The sequence below is a fragment of the Alligator mississippiensis genome, chromosome 15, assembly GCF_030867095.1.
Source record: "Alligator mississippiensis isolate rAllMis1 chromosome 15, rAllMis1, whole genome shotgun sequence".
Lineage (NCBI taxonomy): Eukaryota > Metazoa > Chordata > Crocodylia > Alligatoridae > Alligator > Alligator mississippiensis.
In genome coordinates, this window is record NC_081838.1 from 8,274,769 (window position 1) to 8,292,002 (window position 17,234).

Consider the following 17,234-nt stretch of genomic DNA (forward strand, 5'->3'; position numbering starts at 1 on the left):
ACCAGATGCTGTAGAGTTTTGCCCCCAACTTTATGAAAGGCCCTAATGAGACTCCATTTTGGAGGGTGGGGGGATAATACAAGTCATGTTTTCATATTTGCTTTGATAGCAAAAAAAAAAAAAGAAGAAGAAAAAGAAGCAGGCAGCTCTAAAGGGCAAGCCAGACAGAGACGTACCAGCGGGGCTGGTTTTGTCGTGCATGGGAATGGGACCTCATATGGTTCAACTGAGCTCCCAAAATACTTTCCTCAAAGTTGGGTTTTTTTCTTCCTCCCCCCCCCCCCCCCCCACAATCTAATTGTCTTTTTTTTTTCTTTTGCCCCGTGTCCCACACTATATTTCAGCAGCAAATCCTCTCCTGTCCATGTAGCAGAGCAGTCCTTGAAGACAACGTTATAGCTCACTGGAGTCACTAAGACAGAACAGGCTAAGATATTGGGAGCACGGAGTATTTATTTACGTGGTCACAGCCATGGAGCTCCGTCGGGGATAACTAGGGCTCCTATAAAAGTTACTCGTACCCAAGTCAATGAATTCACCCTGCGATCCAACAGGCGTAGATTAGCTCAACTGATGGTCGATTCAAGTCCACTTGCCAAAGCCACTGCCTTTGTTCTTCGGATTTTCTAATCCCAGCTTTGCCAACATCAACCCCGGGAGGAAAGAGCAGAGGGGGAGAGGAAGGCTTTCCCCTCACCGCTATTGTTTGCAGGTCTTGCGGAGCTGGTCGACAGACCTGTTTATTTCCAGGCCACCAAAAACACACACAAAAAAAGAGAGAATTCGCCCTTAGGACGGGTCTGATCACACAGTCAAGTTTATGCTCCTCATTTCCAGTTCAGGAGCTGCTGGGTGTGCGTTTGTTTGCCTGTGTGTTGTGGGGGTGTGTGTGTCTGGCTGCATGTGTGTGTCGGGTGTTCGGGCTGTGTGTGTGCCTGGCTGTACGTGTGTGTTGAATGCACGGGTGTGCGTGGATTTAGGTGTGTGCCTTGCTGCACATGTGTGTGTTGGGTGTATGGGCTGTATGTGCATGTGTGGCTGCACATGTGTTGCATGCATGTGCGTGATTTCGGGGTGGGCTGTGTGGGTGTGCATGCCTGCCTGCACATATGTGTTGCATGCATGCATGTGTGTGGGCTGCATGGGTGTGTGTGTTGCATGCATGCATGGTGTGTGTGCGTGTGTGTGTGCTTAGTGCGTGGGCTGTATGGGAGTGTGCGCCTGTCTTATTCATGGGTTTTGCATGCGTGTGTGTGTGTGTTGAGTGTGTGTGCTGTATGGGTCGGTGCGCCTGCCTGCAAATGTGTGTTGCCTGCATGCATGTGTGCGTGCTTGTGTTGGGTGTGCGGGCTGTCTGGGTGTGTGTGCCTGCCTGCACATGTGTGTTGCATGCATGTTTGTGTGTACGCGCGCATTTTATCCCTGGACGTGAATGTGCAGTTCTTTAAAAAAAATCAAAAAGAAAGAAAAAAGTAGTAAAAGAAGCTGCATTTTTTCCTGCAAAAGTGGAAGAGATCTGCTCTAGTAAGGAAGCCAGCTTCAAGGATTATTCCCCCTACAAGACACCAATTAAAACTATGCCCCCTTCTCTGAAATATTTCACAACAAAGTCACCTGGATCGGCTGCCAACACGCTGGGTAGGAAGTCCAAGCAGGAATAAGAAACAGGTTGGTTTGATGTGTTTGTACGTCACACGGAAAGGTCCTTCGTAATTAGTCTGTGTGTCATTAACGTAGCAATACCCCAAGCTCCCCAGCCTATGAGGAAGCCATTCATTGTGATGGACATGAGAGGTAGGAATAAAGTTGTCTGCTGGAAAGCCCTAAATGCGTGCTGGGAATTTTTTTTTAAGGGGGGGGGTGTTAAAAAAAAAACAAAACTTGTAAAAGTTTTATGCCAAACAAAGTTATAAAAACTTTTCATGCGTTGAGATATCAAAAGGTTTATAACAATAATAAAGCGTGGGCGCCGGGCGTGTGTTAAACCTCCTTCGAAATGCATTAAACTCCGGGCGGCGGAGTTAAATATTAAACGTTGTAGACACCGGGTTTGGGTCCGAATTGAGATGGAGAAGGGGGGGAGGGATGTGGTATCCCCTTCACCCCACCTCACCCCCCCTTTCTCTCAGGAGGCGGAGCCGGGTTAAAGCCCAGCGACTTTCTGATTCCGCTGTATTACAAAAGGGCTAAAGGTGATGGACTTGACTTTATTGAAGTTCAAAGACATCATATATTCACATTTTTCTTCCTGGGGGATCCCTGCCTACACCCCCCCACCCCCCTTTCTCAGGCCAGGGCCATCATTTCGGGCTACAAAAGGCGCTCGGCCTTTTAGCGCTGAAGTGTGAAGTTCCCTTAAAAGAAAGGGGGGAAAAATATCCCCCAACGCACAGCTCGGGACCATCAACATAAAAGCTGGTGGGGTCTTTTTGTGTGTGTGTTTCCCCCACAGTGGTACCCAAAGCAGAGCTGCTTCCTCACGTACCCCCCCCCCCAAAAAAAGGGGGAACATTAACAGGCTTTTCCTACATGGTACTGCTGTTTAATGCCGCTGTAAACTCCCACATGGTCTATAAACTTGGGTTTTACAACTAGCATTCCATTTTAGCTGGCGAAAACTTTGAACTAGGCCTCCAGTTTCATTGTGCTGCAGTTGAACTGAAGACATGGAAAGGGAGGGAGAGAGAGAGAGAAAAAAATCCCCAGGCAGGACACCCTTATTTGTTTACTATTTACTGCGGAAGTCTTTTCCTATGGCCAGACGGGGTAATTAAGAAAAATTAAGCTCTTTAGTGCTGCAGTCTTTATTACAATGTCTAGACTACTCGCTTTTGTCCGGACAGCCGCTGCTGTTACGGGGTATTAACTGCTATTTCTGACCTGGCGATAAGCACCTTATTGCATCTCTAGTTGGTTTTCCTAACCTTGGAAAAGGTTTGGCAAACACTCATTAAAGAAAGGTGGATTTCGAGGAACAAAGCAGACTCTTTTCTTGGCCAGATCTTGGCTTGGCAGCTACAGCTGCCAAATGTACGGGGGGTTTGTTTTTATTTTATTCCGTTTTCTTTGATTTTGCTCTGTTTTCTTTTATGGGATTTTATTTTGCGCAATTGTATTGCATTGCACTGCTTGCCCATTGGGTTTCAACTCTCTGTGTCCCCCCTCTTTTTTTTAGCAAAGCATTCTCCCTCCCCTTCCCAAGATCTAAGTTCATATTAGTATTATTATTTTAAAACATGCCAACAAAAAGGCCGAAGAGCTGCCAGGGTTTTTCCTTTTTTTTTTTTTTTTTTTTTTCTTTTTAGGCCAGAAGCCTCCACGCTTCAATAGCGGTGAATTTGAAACATAAATACAAAGAAACTCTCTTCTTCTTTTTTTTCCCCCCCTCCCTTCCATCTAAGCCTTTCTTCTCTTCCATCTCATTTAATAAGAAACATGCCCGGGAAGAGCCGCCTTTCAGATCATATCATGGCGAAATGAGGATGGGTCTATCATGCAAAAGCAAAGTTGATTTTGTCCTGTGTGTGTGCATGTGCAAACTAAGCACATTTTTGTGGGTCCGCCGCTGTCACATAAAAATCAAGAGACACCATCCAAGTGTTTTGGTTCAACGGAGCTGTATTTAAAAGCAATTATGAGCATTTTACAAGAGCGCTGTCACTGTATGGGAAGAGGATGTGTTGTTGCTTTTTTGTTGGTCCGCTCACTTCTTTTTCCGGGCCGCCTCTCTCCTCCCCTCCTCGGTCTACACAAGTCCGCAGCAACAAGGAAGGGGCGCTGGGATTGGAAATAATACCATAAAAGAAAAATACCCCCCTGGCTCGTTATATTGACATAAAACCCCCAGCACCCAACCCCTTCCCGGCATCTTCTCCCTTTGTCCTAGCAAACAAATTGGGCATCTTTAATACACTCGAAGGGGGATGTAGAAGGAGGGAGGGGGGGAGAGGAAAAGTCACTGAGCCCACCTAAAACTGCACTTCTGCTTCCAGTGCCTGGAGGTTGAACTTGTTTTCCTTAAGCAGGAATTTAAAGGACTTGACTTTGCATTTGTGCTTTGCACGGAGAAGGTAGGTTATCCTTGACTTTATCCTTGCTCCGGGGGGAAGGAGAGTTTCATTCATTTGCAAAAGGGAAAAAACAATCTAGGGATGGTGCTCGCACAAATGCAAAGAAGAAAGGGGGGGGGGGAGGCGGGGGGAGGATAGGGGGGGATTAACTACAACCGGAAAACATCTGGAGCCGAATAATACCCAGTCGCATTACTGGGCCGACCAGCTCCTATAAATTTCAATTCGCTGATGAAGCCGGGCTCCACAACAAACGCCGAGGCTCCGGATTCATTTGGACCGCCCGAGCTTGCGAAGAGCCACATGAATATGGATGATGCGAGCCCCGCTCCCATCCAAAAGCGCCCTGCTATCATTTCAAGTCCTAGAGCAAAGCCTTACCCCACATTGACCGCAACGAGGCTTTTTAAGAGAGGAAATACCAATAAAATGGTCAAATAAAATCATAATGTAGAACAGCTTGCAATGTCTTTATTTGCCACAGAATGTCACAGAGTTTCCCGGGGATTCACTTTACATACACAAAGATTTACTTATTATTATTATTATTTTAATTCTTTTTTTTTTTTTACTCTTTTCCTTTTCCTCTGGTTTGCTCTTTGTCTCCCAGATCCGGAAAAAAAAATGCATTACGAAATGTATTTACAAACAATCTCGAGACAGTTATTGCAAATGTTTTGTCTTCTGTATTTCCTCTCCTCCCTCCCCACCCAGCCAAAACATGTACAAATGGGGCTGCATAGACTATATATATTATATATATATGTATATACACACGCCCAAATATATGTGGATATATGTGTGTGTATATATATATATATATATGTATATAAATATATATATATATATAAAGATGTATAGAGAAAGGGGAGGGTGAAATGAAGTCGTTCTGTAGCTGGACAGAATATTTAAATTAGGTTTCGACAACCCTTGGCATGTATAAGCACGAGAGCACAAATGGGTTGTGCGTATGTGGTTGTGACTAGACACACATGTGTATGTACACACACAGCCTCGCACACACTCAGCCCCCCCACCCCCTCCCTCCCTCCAAAATGCAGGCAACTAAATCAGATAGGGAGACTGGCCGGTCTTGAGAGAAGACATAACTGCATCTTTCAGTCATCATCAGAGTAACACAGCACTGTGGTTTGATCACATGGAGAGAGGTGGCTAAATAAGAATCACGATAAAAAATAAAAAATAAAAGCAGAATCCCAATCGTTTGGACAAAACGTTAAATAAAAATGTTCATGGTTTCCAAGTCCTTGACCGCTGTAGGGAACTGAAAGCATATTGATCTCCTTTTGTTACTTGAAACTGTCCCATACATACAAATATGAGTAACGAAAAGGCTCAAACTTTGCTTGTCGACTCAAAAGACAACCCATGCTTGCAATGTTCCTCCTTAATACAGATACACTTCACCAGCAGAGGGGAGTTAAAAACAAGTTCACAACAAGGGGTTTCCAGAAAAATACTGCAGCCGGTCTCTGCTTAATTTTTTCTCTTTCATTCTTCTGTTCTGAAACCAAATTTTAACCTGTCGATCAGTAAGATTTAGCATCCTAGACAACTGGAGCCTCTTTTCTTTGTTTATATAGACATTGAAGAAAAATTCTCTTTCTAGCTCTCTTATCTGGAATTTCGAATAAGGACACCTCTTCTTTCTTGTACGGGGAGCACCTTAAAGGAACCAAAAGGGAATGTAAATACTAAGCGAAAAAAAAAAAGAAAGAAAGAAAAAAAAACCCGACAACACACAGACTCATCTCTAGCTCAGATCACACAGACAGCGGGCATATACATAGGGAGAAATGCACTGGGTCATACATATTCGCCACACTTCAGGCATTGCCTATTGTTAGTAGCATGCAGAGGTGAACTCAGATGTGGTAGGAACGACCTTGTATGAACTAAAATACACTTCCCCCTGCCCAGGATTTGGGGCCAGAAATATAGTGGGTCAAAACACCCTTTGGGATGGCAGGCAACAATATATCTCAACAGGCTTCAGGGAAGCAGAAGCTGCTGAAAAACACACGCTCACAGCCTGCAAATCTGTTCTCTGTATAGAAGCAGCAGGAGCGATGCTGGAATTGTATGAACTACACACGAAGGTCCGCATAAGTTTTTGATTATCTCCAATACCACTCGCCACACACCAAAAAAAAAAAAAAAAGGAGAATCAAAGTAAAATAAAAGGGAGCATCTGAACAGCAAAAGGGATGTATTGTTTTCATCATGGAAGCGAGGAGGAAAGAGTGGGGGGAGAAATGCAAGAGCTCTCAAGCAACACTAAGTTTAAGAGTTGCTGGGCTCCAGCTTGGCAAATACTTAGCGATTTCTTACAAAAGAAAGCAAGACGTGCGCTCAAATGCCCCGCTTTGCCCCAAAGACAGCAAGCCTGAGACTTCGAGAAGCAGCAATGCAACCCCAAAGCTCACAGAAACACAGACACACACACAGACACACACAGGCAAGACCCGGACTGAATCAAAACGTTGCCCCTTTTGCCATCTACCTCCACACCCCTTGCAAAAGATATATTTTCTATATATATATATGTATATCTATATATATATATAGGGGGAAAAAAGACTCAGCACAGACTTTTAATTAAAAAAACCCCACCCTGCATGGATCTTAGTGCCTGAAAAGAAAGCCCAGGAAGCTAAAAACAGTGTTCTGCCCAATTGCTTTTTACCCTCAGAGGCCGGGGGTTCAAATCCTTTTAAAATGCTCCCGTAAGTTCATGATCAAAGTTAATATTTGTCACGATGGTGTGCTTTTAAAATTTCACAGACTCTAAGATACTGTGTCTGCGTCTAACATCCCCATTTTTTCAAAGAGCTTTCCCATCGTAAAAATTCTTCTCGTTGGAAGAAAGAGCTTTGTAGGTTATAATAAAATCCTTTGAATGCTTATAAAACTCCACATAAAATTTGACCGACAAAACATACGGGCTAGTGCCTTAACCTTTCCATTTACTGCTCTACCTACTCGAGTTGCTGTTTTTGCTTCCTTCCTTGTTGACAGAAGAGGACGAGGCTGAAGACCCTGGGTTTGTGTTCTCCTCTTCATCTTCCGGGTCCATGCCCTGCTCTCCTCGGGTTGACAGTGCATTGGGCTGGGACTCGGACTCCAGCTTGCTCTCGCCCTTCTGGAGGCAGTTCTCGGGCGGGTTCTCCGACCCGCAGTAGGCATTTTCGAAGAAGCGGTCAAAGCCTTGGGGCAGGACAGTGTTTTTGTTCATGCTGGAGTAGAATCCCGTAGATGGAGGATGGTTGGAGCTGGGGTGGTGGTGGCTGTACACGCTCTCGTTTTTCATTAGCATTTCGGTCATGGTGGAAGGCGGGATACATTCCCTGTGCATCAGATCTTCTGCGGAATAACACGATGCGTAATTGCTTCTATGGTGCCATTTACTAGAGGGGTCTAGCCCGTAGGAGACCTCTCGAACTGGCTGCACTTGCGAGAGGTTAGTGGAATAAGGGTAAGAGATTTGGCGAGAGGGGGCCTGTGGCAGGAAAGATGACACAGTTGAAAATTCTGGGACGTAATAGGTGCAGCTGGGGAGGTAGAGATTAGAAGCGCAACCTGCTCTGTCTCCAAAGTCAGCGCTCCGCTCTTTACGCGACTGAGAGCAGAAGTTTCCTAGGTTCACTGAGTTAAACATCTTTCTCCTTTTCTTGCTCCTATGGCTAGATGTTTTGGATCCGATGTGCAGAGGGGGAAAAATTTGGGGAGGCGAGATGACGCGCTATCCGTCTTAGTCGCTCCAAGGAGCACGTGATCCAAAGTAGATATTGTCATATATCAGTTTGGAGCACTTAGACGCGTAGGAGTGGTTGACTTAGGTAAGAACTCAGAGGTTCAAACGATTGGTTTTCAAACACCGCAGAAACATTATGAAAATCAATCGCAGATTTGTATTCATTTTCTTCAAGGCACACCCCTCGTTCAGCATTTCAAAGCAGAGGGCGAGGACGAGGGGTGGCTTGTGAAGTTTTTTTTTTTTCTTCTTCTTCCTTCCTTCCCTTTCCCAATTTGGATTTTGCTTTCTATTTTTCACATGGATTCGGGGCTGAGCTGGGGGGCTCTTTGGAGAGGTGGGAGATGCGGGGGGGGGGGGTGCGTGTGGAAGGGAGGGAGGGTCTTAAAGCGATTTGGACTGTATTTGCCACCGTGCTTTTTAATTCTGATTTTTTTTTTAAGATTTGATTTTTTCCATGCTAGGCAGCCTGTGGGCGTGTTAATGCACAGCTCTGTACGTAGGCTCACTTTTCAAAAAAAATTTTAAAAAAAGCCCCGAGAATGCGCTGGAGATGCTTAAGTAAGTTTTCCAACATTTCTCAACATCTTGCTACAGGGCTGAGTTCACCTCTGTCTGGACCACGGGGCTGTGCAAGTCGCAGTGAATATATATCTCGATATATCTATATCGCTATAGGGAAGTTGGGGGGGGGAGGTGGCTAATTAGCAGGCTTCTAACCTCGGCTAATTACGCGGTGCATATTAACTATGCATAAACCAAGGTGGCCGGGCTTAGAGGGGCTCTACCCTATGAAGGCGGCTTAAAGTTTCAAACTTTCAAGTTCCCTCGGACTTCAGCTGAGCCATTTCGGGCCTGGGCTTAATGACGTTTGATATCGAAGTAGCCATATATCAGGGCACTGAGCAAATGAGCGAAGTCAATGCCTAATAAATATTCGAAAAACCTCCTTTAATGTTTGGTTAAATATTTATTACGTAAGAGTGGCATAGTGAATATTTAATGCAATTGTTTATTGTCAATCAATGAATGCCCGTCCGAGATTACTAGCAGCCTTTATTCTTCCAGTCGAATTAAAAAAAAAAAAAAAAGGGGGGGGGGGAGATAGCAGAGGTTCTTATTAAAGTCATTCGTCTTGTATTTTCCGCCCCGAGAGCCTTTGACTTCCCTGGATTTTGCCAGGTTTGCTGGCGGAGCACATGCTAGAAGTGCTAGCAGAGGCTCGGCGAGGTTTGCAGCCAGCTGCCAAGCTCAACTCTGCTTTCCAGCGCTAGGCAAAAGGTGTACCTGGAGGACAGATAAAGACAATCCCCTCGCCCTGCGGTGACTCCATTTCCAAGAAGTCTGTTGCGCTAATGTCAATGCTTAAAACTCTCCGACCCACCAATTGCCCTGTGGCCACTACCTTATAATCTAATCGGATTTGCACCTGGGTTGACACTGAGAGGAGGAAGAATAGACGTGGCTTCTCTGGTTCCAGCTGCGCTGCCTGTGTTTTGCACACAATCATCATCATAATGCCATCTATGGTCGTGTAGCTAGCTCTATTTTTTCTTTTCCTTCCAGGACACCAGCTGGTTAATTTTTCTTGATACCTCCCTCCCCCTTCCCCCCCTCCCTATTGTTCTAAGGAAAATAAGTGCAATTTCTATTGTTTATACACCGATCCTCAACTTCATCCAACGGAAGACAGGTTAGGCACCTCCACCAAAACTCACACACCGCCATAGAGTCAAAATGCTTTTATTGAGTGTATCTTTTCCAGAGAAATCAGAAAGAAGAGAGAGAAAAGGTGGGGAAAAAAAGCAAGGCACTCGATAAAGCAGGAACAATATTGCAAAGGGGCTCAGAAGCCTCTAATAAAGGGGAATTTATTGGTTTTGTATTTATTTTATTTTTATTTTGGGGACTGGGCAACAACAGGCAACTCCTCAAAGCAGCAATTAAGCTCGAGAGAGACATCAGATGCAAACTGTCCAGCTCACAAAATCTGCTCATTCAGCCTAGAAACGGTTCATTTTCATTTCCGCCAGTCTCTCTCTCTCTCTCTCTCTATATATATATATATATTTGTCTCCCCCGTTTTAGTCTCCAGACAGCTTCATTTCTAGGCAATATTCATAGAAATGCAGGGGGGGAATCCTTCCTGCACACGCTTCAGGGAAGAGGCGGAGGATGGCTGCAGCTGGAGAAATAGTAAGACTGATAAGAGTAGTCATAATAATAAAGCTAATGAAATGAATAAGGGCTTGGAAAAAGTTGCTTATCTTGAGAGATCCCCCCCCGACAAGTCAGGATCTTTCAGCAGAGCTAAGATCGGAGCTGAAATCCGCTGGACCCTGCAGCCTAGCCGTCAAAACCAGGGTGTTTGTATTGCGATATGCCTGAAATTCAGTTTATTTAATGCGGAGTCTGGGGGCGAATATGGCGGCTGCCCCTGCTAAGAGAGGGGACTCTTTCTGGGTCTCCGAGCTGCTGCCCACCTTCATGCAACAGTGCCTTTCATTTGATTTGATTTTTTTTATTTTAATTTTTTTTTGTTTTTACTCTCCCGGATTTTTCTCTGGCTGGGTATATCTGTCGAAAAGGCGCGGGCCCTCCTCATAAACCCTTCTTCTTTTTTTTTTTTTTAATAAGGGATGGGGGTGTATATAAATGGGTCTGAAAGGCAACCTGAGCTTGTGTCTGCCTCTCAAATGCACGGCTGGCTGATAAATATCAAGAAAAGCGCGCTGGCTATGAAGAGAGAGTCCCTTAGTTGGGTAATCTGCTCCATTTTATGGCTTTGACGTCGTTTGGGGCGAAACTTTTAATTAAAGCGTCAGCAATCTTTTAACTTGGCTTTTTATGGACCAATATTAATACTAACTACAAACTAATAATGTTAAGCTATTGTTTATGAGCGTAATTATTCCCCACCCCACCACCACCCCCCAGTTCCCTTCTCTTTGCAGCCTGCATGGGAGAGAAACGAACTCAGATGGGGATGAGCAATGGGCTAGTACCAAAAAATAAAATAAAATAAAATAATGCACATTTCCCAAGAAAGGTCCGGGGGTTTTGTGCTGTTCTTAAGGGCAAACCGAATAGCAGAGGTGGGAAAGAAGTTAGCTCAGTGGCTCAAAAGATGCGGGGAGCAGCTCCAGGAGATCTGTCTTGTAGGTGCATGAAGAATTTATTGCTCCGAGTAGGTAAATATCCCCGCACCAAGCCCTGGCGTCGTTTTGTTTTTTAAACCCAGTTTAAAGTATAGGATTTGCTGACTTCCTGCGAGCAGGAGACAGCTGTGGAGTCATAGCACTTGAATTTGACCACCAAAGCGACTACCATAAAAACCAGGATGAGGGCTGCAGTCTCGCATTCCTTTTGGTTCCCTTAAAAAAAAAGAAAAAAGAAAGAAAGAAAAGAAAAAGGCAAATGAGTTTGAAAAGCCAACCCGCCGGAGACACCCAGAATTTCAGCCCAGGTCATTTCACAACCGGGAATGCAAAAATATAGATATAGAAATGTATGTCTATGAGAAATGCAAATGCACACTCAAAATAAAATGAATTTGTTGTTGTAAAAAAAAAAAAGTCTGCTTGGTCCATCAAACACTCAGGGAAACTTGAACTGTGTGTATGTGGGGGGGGTCTGTTCTTTTTCCCCCTTCGAAATTGGATGTTTTCTAGATTATTTTTCCCTAAATACTTGAATTACTAGTGGAGGGTATTTTTGGGGGTCCTGCTCTGCCCGCGGACAGCAGCAGAACAAACGAAAACAGAGCAGACACTGCCCAGAAGGCATCTCCCAGCGTTTCATTTGCAGTGATAACCCTGCATAGCAATCTAGCTGGCCCCTTGCTATTTTGCAAGCATTTCAAAATCTTTTGGGCTGACATAACCTAGGGGTAAATCTCCAAAACAGAACCAAAGGCATTTTCTCCCCCCTCCCCCCCCCCCCGCCGACTCCTGCTGATGACCTGAAAACACTTAACACATTTCAGAGAGTTTTCAGCAGGCGAATAGGCAGTGAGCCACGCCAGAAATGATTGCAAACATGAACTCCGAGGAGTTTGCTTGGGACAAGTCTCGCCAAACCCATACTGCAATTTTAGCCAAATCCTAACTTTGGGGTGTGAAAATTGGCGTGAGCTCGCGTAGATAAATACGGTCAGTTCTATTTTGATTTAGGTTAATCTTGCACTTGAACTACTCTTCATAAATCATCCCTGATTATTTTTCCCTCCAATGGGAGGAGAAGGTCTATTATATATATAATATATATATATCCCTTCCCACCCCTTCCGAAAAAAAAAAATCACGATCATTTTCATCCCATGTCAATTCGTAGCCACATTCCCAGTTTGGACTGGTTCAAAAACTTTCCTCCCCCTGCAGCTCCCCTCATAAAGGGCTCTTTGTTGCAGATCGGCCCGTTACAGTATGGAGCCCAGTGCTGGGGCAAGGAAAAATAAAATAAAATATCATTGATCCCAATCTGACTTACCAGAGCCACTTACTGCCTCCTCCCATGCGTTTTAAAAGGAGCTGTGTTCTCGAGATATCGGGTGCTTTATGTATAGATTGTATCTTTACTTAATTTCAGAGATTTGGCCAGAGTTTGCTTTGGTTCCCGAGGTTGGAAAAGGGGGCATTTGCCATTTGCAAAGGGGCTGTATTCATGCCTACCCATTCCTTTCTCGTAGCTGCAAAGGCATCAAAATCATTTCGGGAAGAGAAGTCCTCTCTAGGAGCTGAGCTAGACACACTCTGGGACTTCTCTTTGCTATCTGTAATAAGCCCAAACTTCTGATGCCTAATGACTTCGGCCTGTCAGCTGTTGGGAAGCTGGTCCCCCCCCCCTCCCCCAACTACAGTAGGATAATGATTTTCTAAGACCAAGACTCAGATGGACTTCAAAAAAATGTGTGGAAAACCACGCCAGTAAACAGATTACTAGAGACCGCATCTGTATACAGGAAATCTAGAGAGGGGAGACAATAGCTACAAGTGGAAAGCTCTTGGAAAAAAAAGATTATTATCCCCAAATGACAAAGATAAATTTAATTGGATATAAGCCAGCCTACTAAAGAAAACTATATAAGCTGTGAACAATTCAAAGGGAAAAGGGTCTTAGATCTTCCTTAGACCTGAGCTGCAAGTTCAAAATCATGTGGACTCAATAAAGATAAAAGGAGATCAACTATGCTTCCCAACCACACGCAAAGCAGAGATTGCCGGGCTAGGAGGGGGTCGGATCCTGATACAAATTAGCCCGCAGACACTCGGAGGATGCTTCTTCTGAAACCAATAATCACGCAATAGGAGCAAGGCTCGTCGCTGTTTATTTCCCAGCCCTGACTTCTCCAGCCCCATCTCACGTTAACAACGTCTGGGGCTCCCCGTTCAGTCTGCGGGCGTTCAACACAATCCTTCGGATGATTTTCTTCCCTGACCTTAAAAACCCCGAAACAACATTTGGGGGGGGGAAAAAAGACTGTGCTTAAAAGTAGGGAAGTGAAACTTAGCGATAAATTCGCCTCTCCTAGAGTCTCCTTGGAGAAATGAAGCCGCCCAGGGTTAAGGTTTCTACTGCACCCCTTCCCTATAAAATCCCTACAAAACTACACCCCCCCCCCCATAAAATAATAGAAAAATCACTCTGTAGAAAACACCTACCCCCGTAGTAAGAACAGGGTGGATTTCTTTCAAAGGCTCCTTGGGGGTTAACATGGTCAGTGGTTCTGGAAGGTCAAAAAAAGCTGCCTAAAAAGTCGGATACGGGGTGGCAGGAAATTCGCTTCCCGCTGGGGACCCCCGTATCTGAGCCCAGGTGGAAAATTCCGAATTAAAGCCGAGCGGACAGTCGGGAGGCTTATTAAACATGCAGGCGCGTTAGCACGCGTGGCATTTAATCGATAGGTTTCCAGGAAATCATTTCAAAGTGCTCCACTGTGATCTGCTGGCTCCTGTATCTCTCTCCCTCCAGCCGGCAGCGGGTGAAGTATTTCTCTCCGGCTCCCATTGATCAAAGTAGGATCTCAACCTTTTATGGGATAAACTTCAATAGTTCTCAATTTACGTGAGAGCCGGTCCTAGAAGCTCGCTCCCTATCCCCACATTCATCAGAATAAAATGAAACAAAAGCCTTGATATAATCAGGGGTGACATTTTGCAAACACATAGTTCAGATTTAAAGGATGAATGTTGCTTGAAGTGCTTTTTATTGTGGCGTGAGATCTATCTATCTATCTATCTATCTATCTATCTATCTATCTATCTATCTATCTATCTATCTATCTATCTATCTATCTATCTATCTATCTATCTACCTATCTATCTATCTCATTACACATATCCACCCTTTAGATATAAAATATGTATGCCTAGAAAAATACATGCTTGGAAAATTCAAACGACATGATTTGCCAGCCCAGAGGAGGATGGTCGATACTGTAGCAATAGCACGCCAATGCAAGTCCAAATCTGTTGCGCTCTTTTTAAAAGTTCCTTCTTCTCTCGCTATCTCGACTCGTCAGAGTTTGAGTTCATCTTCTGCAAGAGAGATGCTATTCAAATCCTTTCCTTCTATGAGGGGCAAGCCTGGAGGGCTTGAGGAAGGCAAAGGACACCTCCGTTTACGAAGAATATACATATATTTCATTCTGTTGATAGTACATGTGTCCTTCCAAAACTTGGTGTAAAACTTGAGAATTATGGATTCGAAACTGATGGAGGGGACTCGTATCCTCACCTCTTAACTGCGTGAACTTTTCTTTCTTGCTTGCTTTCTTGCTTGCTTTCTCTCTTTCTCTCTCTCCATCCAACAGATATATAGGGAGTCTTCATATATAAACGTGTGTGCATCCTGTACTTAGCTACCGAGGTATAAATATCCCACGCTAACTCTATAGAGGTATCTATTCATTATGTGGGCACACATATTTAGACAAATATCTCTCGAGTTATGCATTTTATAGGAAAATAGCCATGTATAGTTTCCCTCGCTCTCTCTCCCCCTCTCTCTCATTCTTTCATATGGCTATAAAAATAAATTTGCGCCTAGACCAGGGCTGATGAGATGAGCGTCTGCTCGTCATTGGAAATGCTCAGTATTAAGAGCTAGTTCGTGGACGTAGTGTTATTACTTGAGAAACGAAGACGGGAGAAGGCCAGGAATGAAAGATCCTCACTAGTGCATGGAACAATCACCAGGGCTGAACGTTAAATGTGTAGAGATTTCTTTCAGCTTGTTGGGGTTTTTTGTACCTATATTTTTTCCCAAAAAAACAGCAGAAAAATAGAGGCGACCCCCCTCCCCTCCGAGCTCCCCGCCCGGGCACGGAAGCCCAAAAGCAAACCCGATATTCCAGCGAGCTCTGCACGAGCCAGAACTGGATGTATGCACATGTGGCTTGGGTCTGGGAATGGAGGCACACATTGCATGGATTAAGTGGCTTTTGAAACTGTCATTGCAAGATCTATTCATTTATCTAATGGACCAGAGGCAGCTAGCTTTGTGTGTGTGTGCGTGCGTGTGTGTGACCCCCCCTCACCCCCAACAAAGATCTCTAGAAAAGCAAAATACACACATTTTCGGAGGCGTCTACCAGACTGGCTGGGAAAGGTCCATCTTCTCTTCCGAGCGGGTCGTGGCCTGAACTCCAAGCCACATCAGCTAAAAAAAAAGGAGGAGGAGGAAAGGGGGAGGAAAAAAAAGGAAAGAAAAAGAAAAGTTTGGGGGCTGTGAGCTCCCAGGGGCTGTGTGAGATAGGGGCTTTCTCGAGGGGGCACAACTCTTGTTTCCCTTCCTTGCTTCTGGGCTCTGCCATCTGTCCTAAGACCCACTGCCTGAGCTCATGCTCTGTTTTTTGGAGAGGAAATGTATATACAAAAATCATCTCCGGTTGGGGAGGGGAAGGGGTGAGGGCGGTGGGCCAGAGGGTTTGGAGAACTGGGAAGCTCTTATGGGTTTCTATTTACCCATGGCTATATCCTTCACCCCCCCCCCCCGCATCCTTCTCTCTCAAGTTGGGGGTGTCTTGCCACCCCACCAGGCCCCTCAAGTATCACAAGCCACAGACCTGAAGGCACAGTCCCCCTGGTCCTAAATACTCCCTGCAAACTAGCTCCGGAAAAGATTTGCAAATAACTCCTGGCTCCTATGCCTGGGGTTTTGTTTGGAGTTTAAAAAAATAGGGTCTCAAGTCGGGTTATCCCCACCTCCCCTCTCCTTTTATTTAATACTTACATATATATATATTTGAGGCCCAAAAGTCTAACCTCCAACCCCCCACCCCCCTCCCTTCCTGCTTCTCTGTCTCTCTCCTTACCGAGTGAACTTCATTGTTTTCTGGAGGAAATGGTAATGTTCGGACATTAAACCCTAATTGGGCTTTTCTTTATGACGTTTAATTTCCTCCATGGCAGACGTGTTTGCATCTTGCTGGAAAAAAAAAAGAAGAAGAAGCTTGTTTGAAGTCTGCAATCCAAGAAGGGGGGGAGGAAAGGGGGGGTGGAAAAAAAAAAAGAAACTTTCCAACACAGCGATCGGCAATGAAGAAGTCTGGTCACAGCCTTGATCCTTCTATCTTCATCCTCCTCGTTGCCCTCACACAGCCACCCCCCCCCCTTCTTCTTGCTTGACCTCCCCCCAGAATTAAGGAGGCTTCTTTAAGAAGCAGCACTATGTTTACTAGCATAAGAAAAGCCATTGGCATTTAGGCGTTTTGCTACAAAGCCCTGAAAATGGAGGAGCGCGGAATGCCATATACGGTAGGATGCTAACTTGACCTTCACTTTGTAATGGCGCCCCCCGCCCACCCAGACAGACAGTTGTAAACAGAAGTCATCCGGCAAGGGGATTAGCCCAGGAGCGGAGCGGGGAGCCCGGGGTGGCTGGGTCTGGGCTGAGGCTGAGCCTGCAGCAAAGAGGGGTGCTCCAGTCCGCACCTTGGACTACTAAATGTGGACTGGGGAGGGAGGGGGGTGTACTGGGACATTTCTGTGCCTTCCCCGGGTGTGTGCAAAAGAGAGAAGGGGCTTTAGCGACCACGGTGGCCTGAGCCACTCGCGTGTTTTCTCTCTTTTTTTTTTTTAGCTCGAGTGAAACCTCCTTTCCAGCTTCCCTTTATGTATTTGCATTGCTTTCAGGCGCTCGGGATTATTATGATGTTTGGGAGGGGTTGGAGTGGGGGGTGGGGGGGCTGAAATATTAAAGCAAGTATTCCCACCCAAACCGTCCCGGGTGGATTTGGGATTATAGCTTGATTTTATGTTGCAAATGCCTGAAGCCAGCGGTAGATCTGGAGGATGCACCCGGCTAGGGAAGCTCCGCTTCGCTTAGCATGGGGCGGAGTGGGGCTTTATCTCAATCAAGAGCACACTCATCTCTCCCCACTGTTTTTT

The 17,234-nt window shown here is 45.2% G+C and overlaps 1 protein-coding gene and 1 long non-coding RNA gene across 2 annotated transcripts; both read right to left on the reverse strand.

Moving 5' to 3' along the window:
* Positions 1-4,507: 4,507 nt before the first annotated feature.
* Positions 4,508-7,889, reverse strand: HOXC11 (homeobox C11). Its single transcript, XM_006278446.3, has 2 exons — positions 7,074-7,889; positions 4,508-5,756 (listed from the first exon to the last, which is right to left on the reverse strand). The coding sequence occupies exons 1-2, from the start codon at positions 7,747-7,749 to the stop codon at positions 5,524-5,526; spliced, it is 909 nt and encodes a 302-aa protein (XP_006278508.1). The 5' UTR covers positions 7,750-7,889; the 3' UTR covers positions 4,508-5,523.
* A 1,683-nt stretch (positions 7,890-9,572) lies between these two features.
* Positions 9,573-16,247, reverse strand: LOC132245592 (uncharacterized). Its single transcript, XR_009457301.1, has 3 exons — positions 16,160-16,247; positions 15,419-15,504; positions 9,573-11,219 (listed from the first exon to the last, which is right to left on the reverse strand). It is a non-coding gene; the product is annotated as an uncharacterized LOC132245592 (long non-coding RNA).
* Positions 16,248-17,234: the final 987 nt, after the last annotated feature.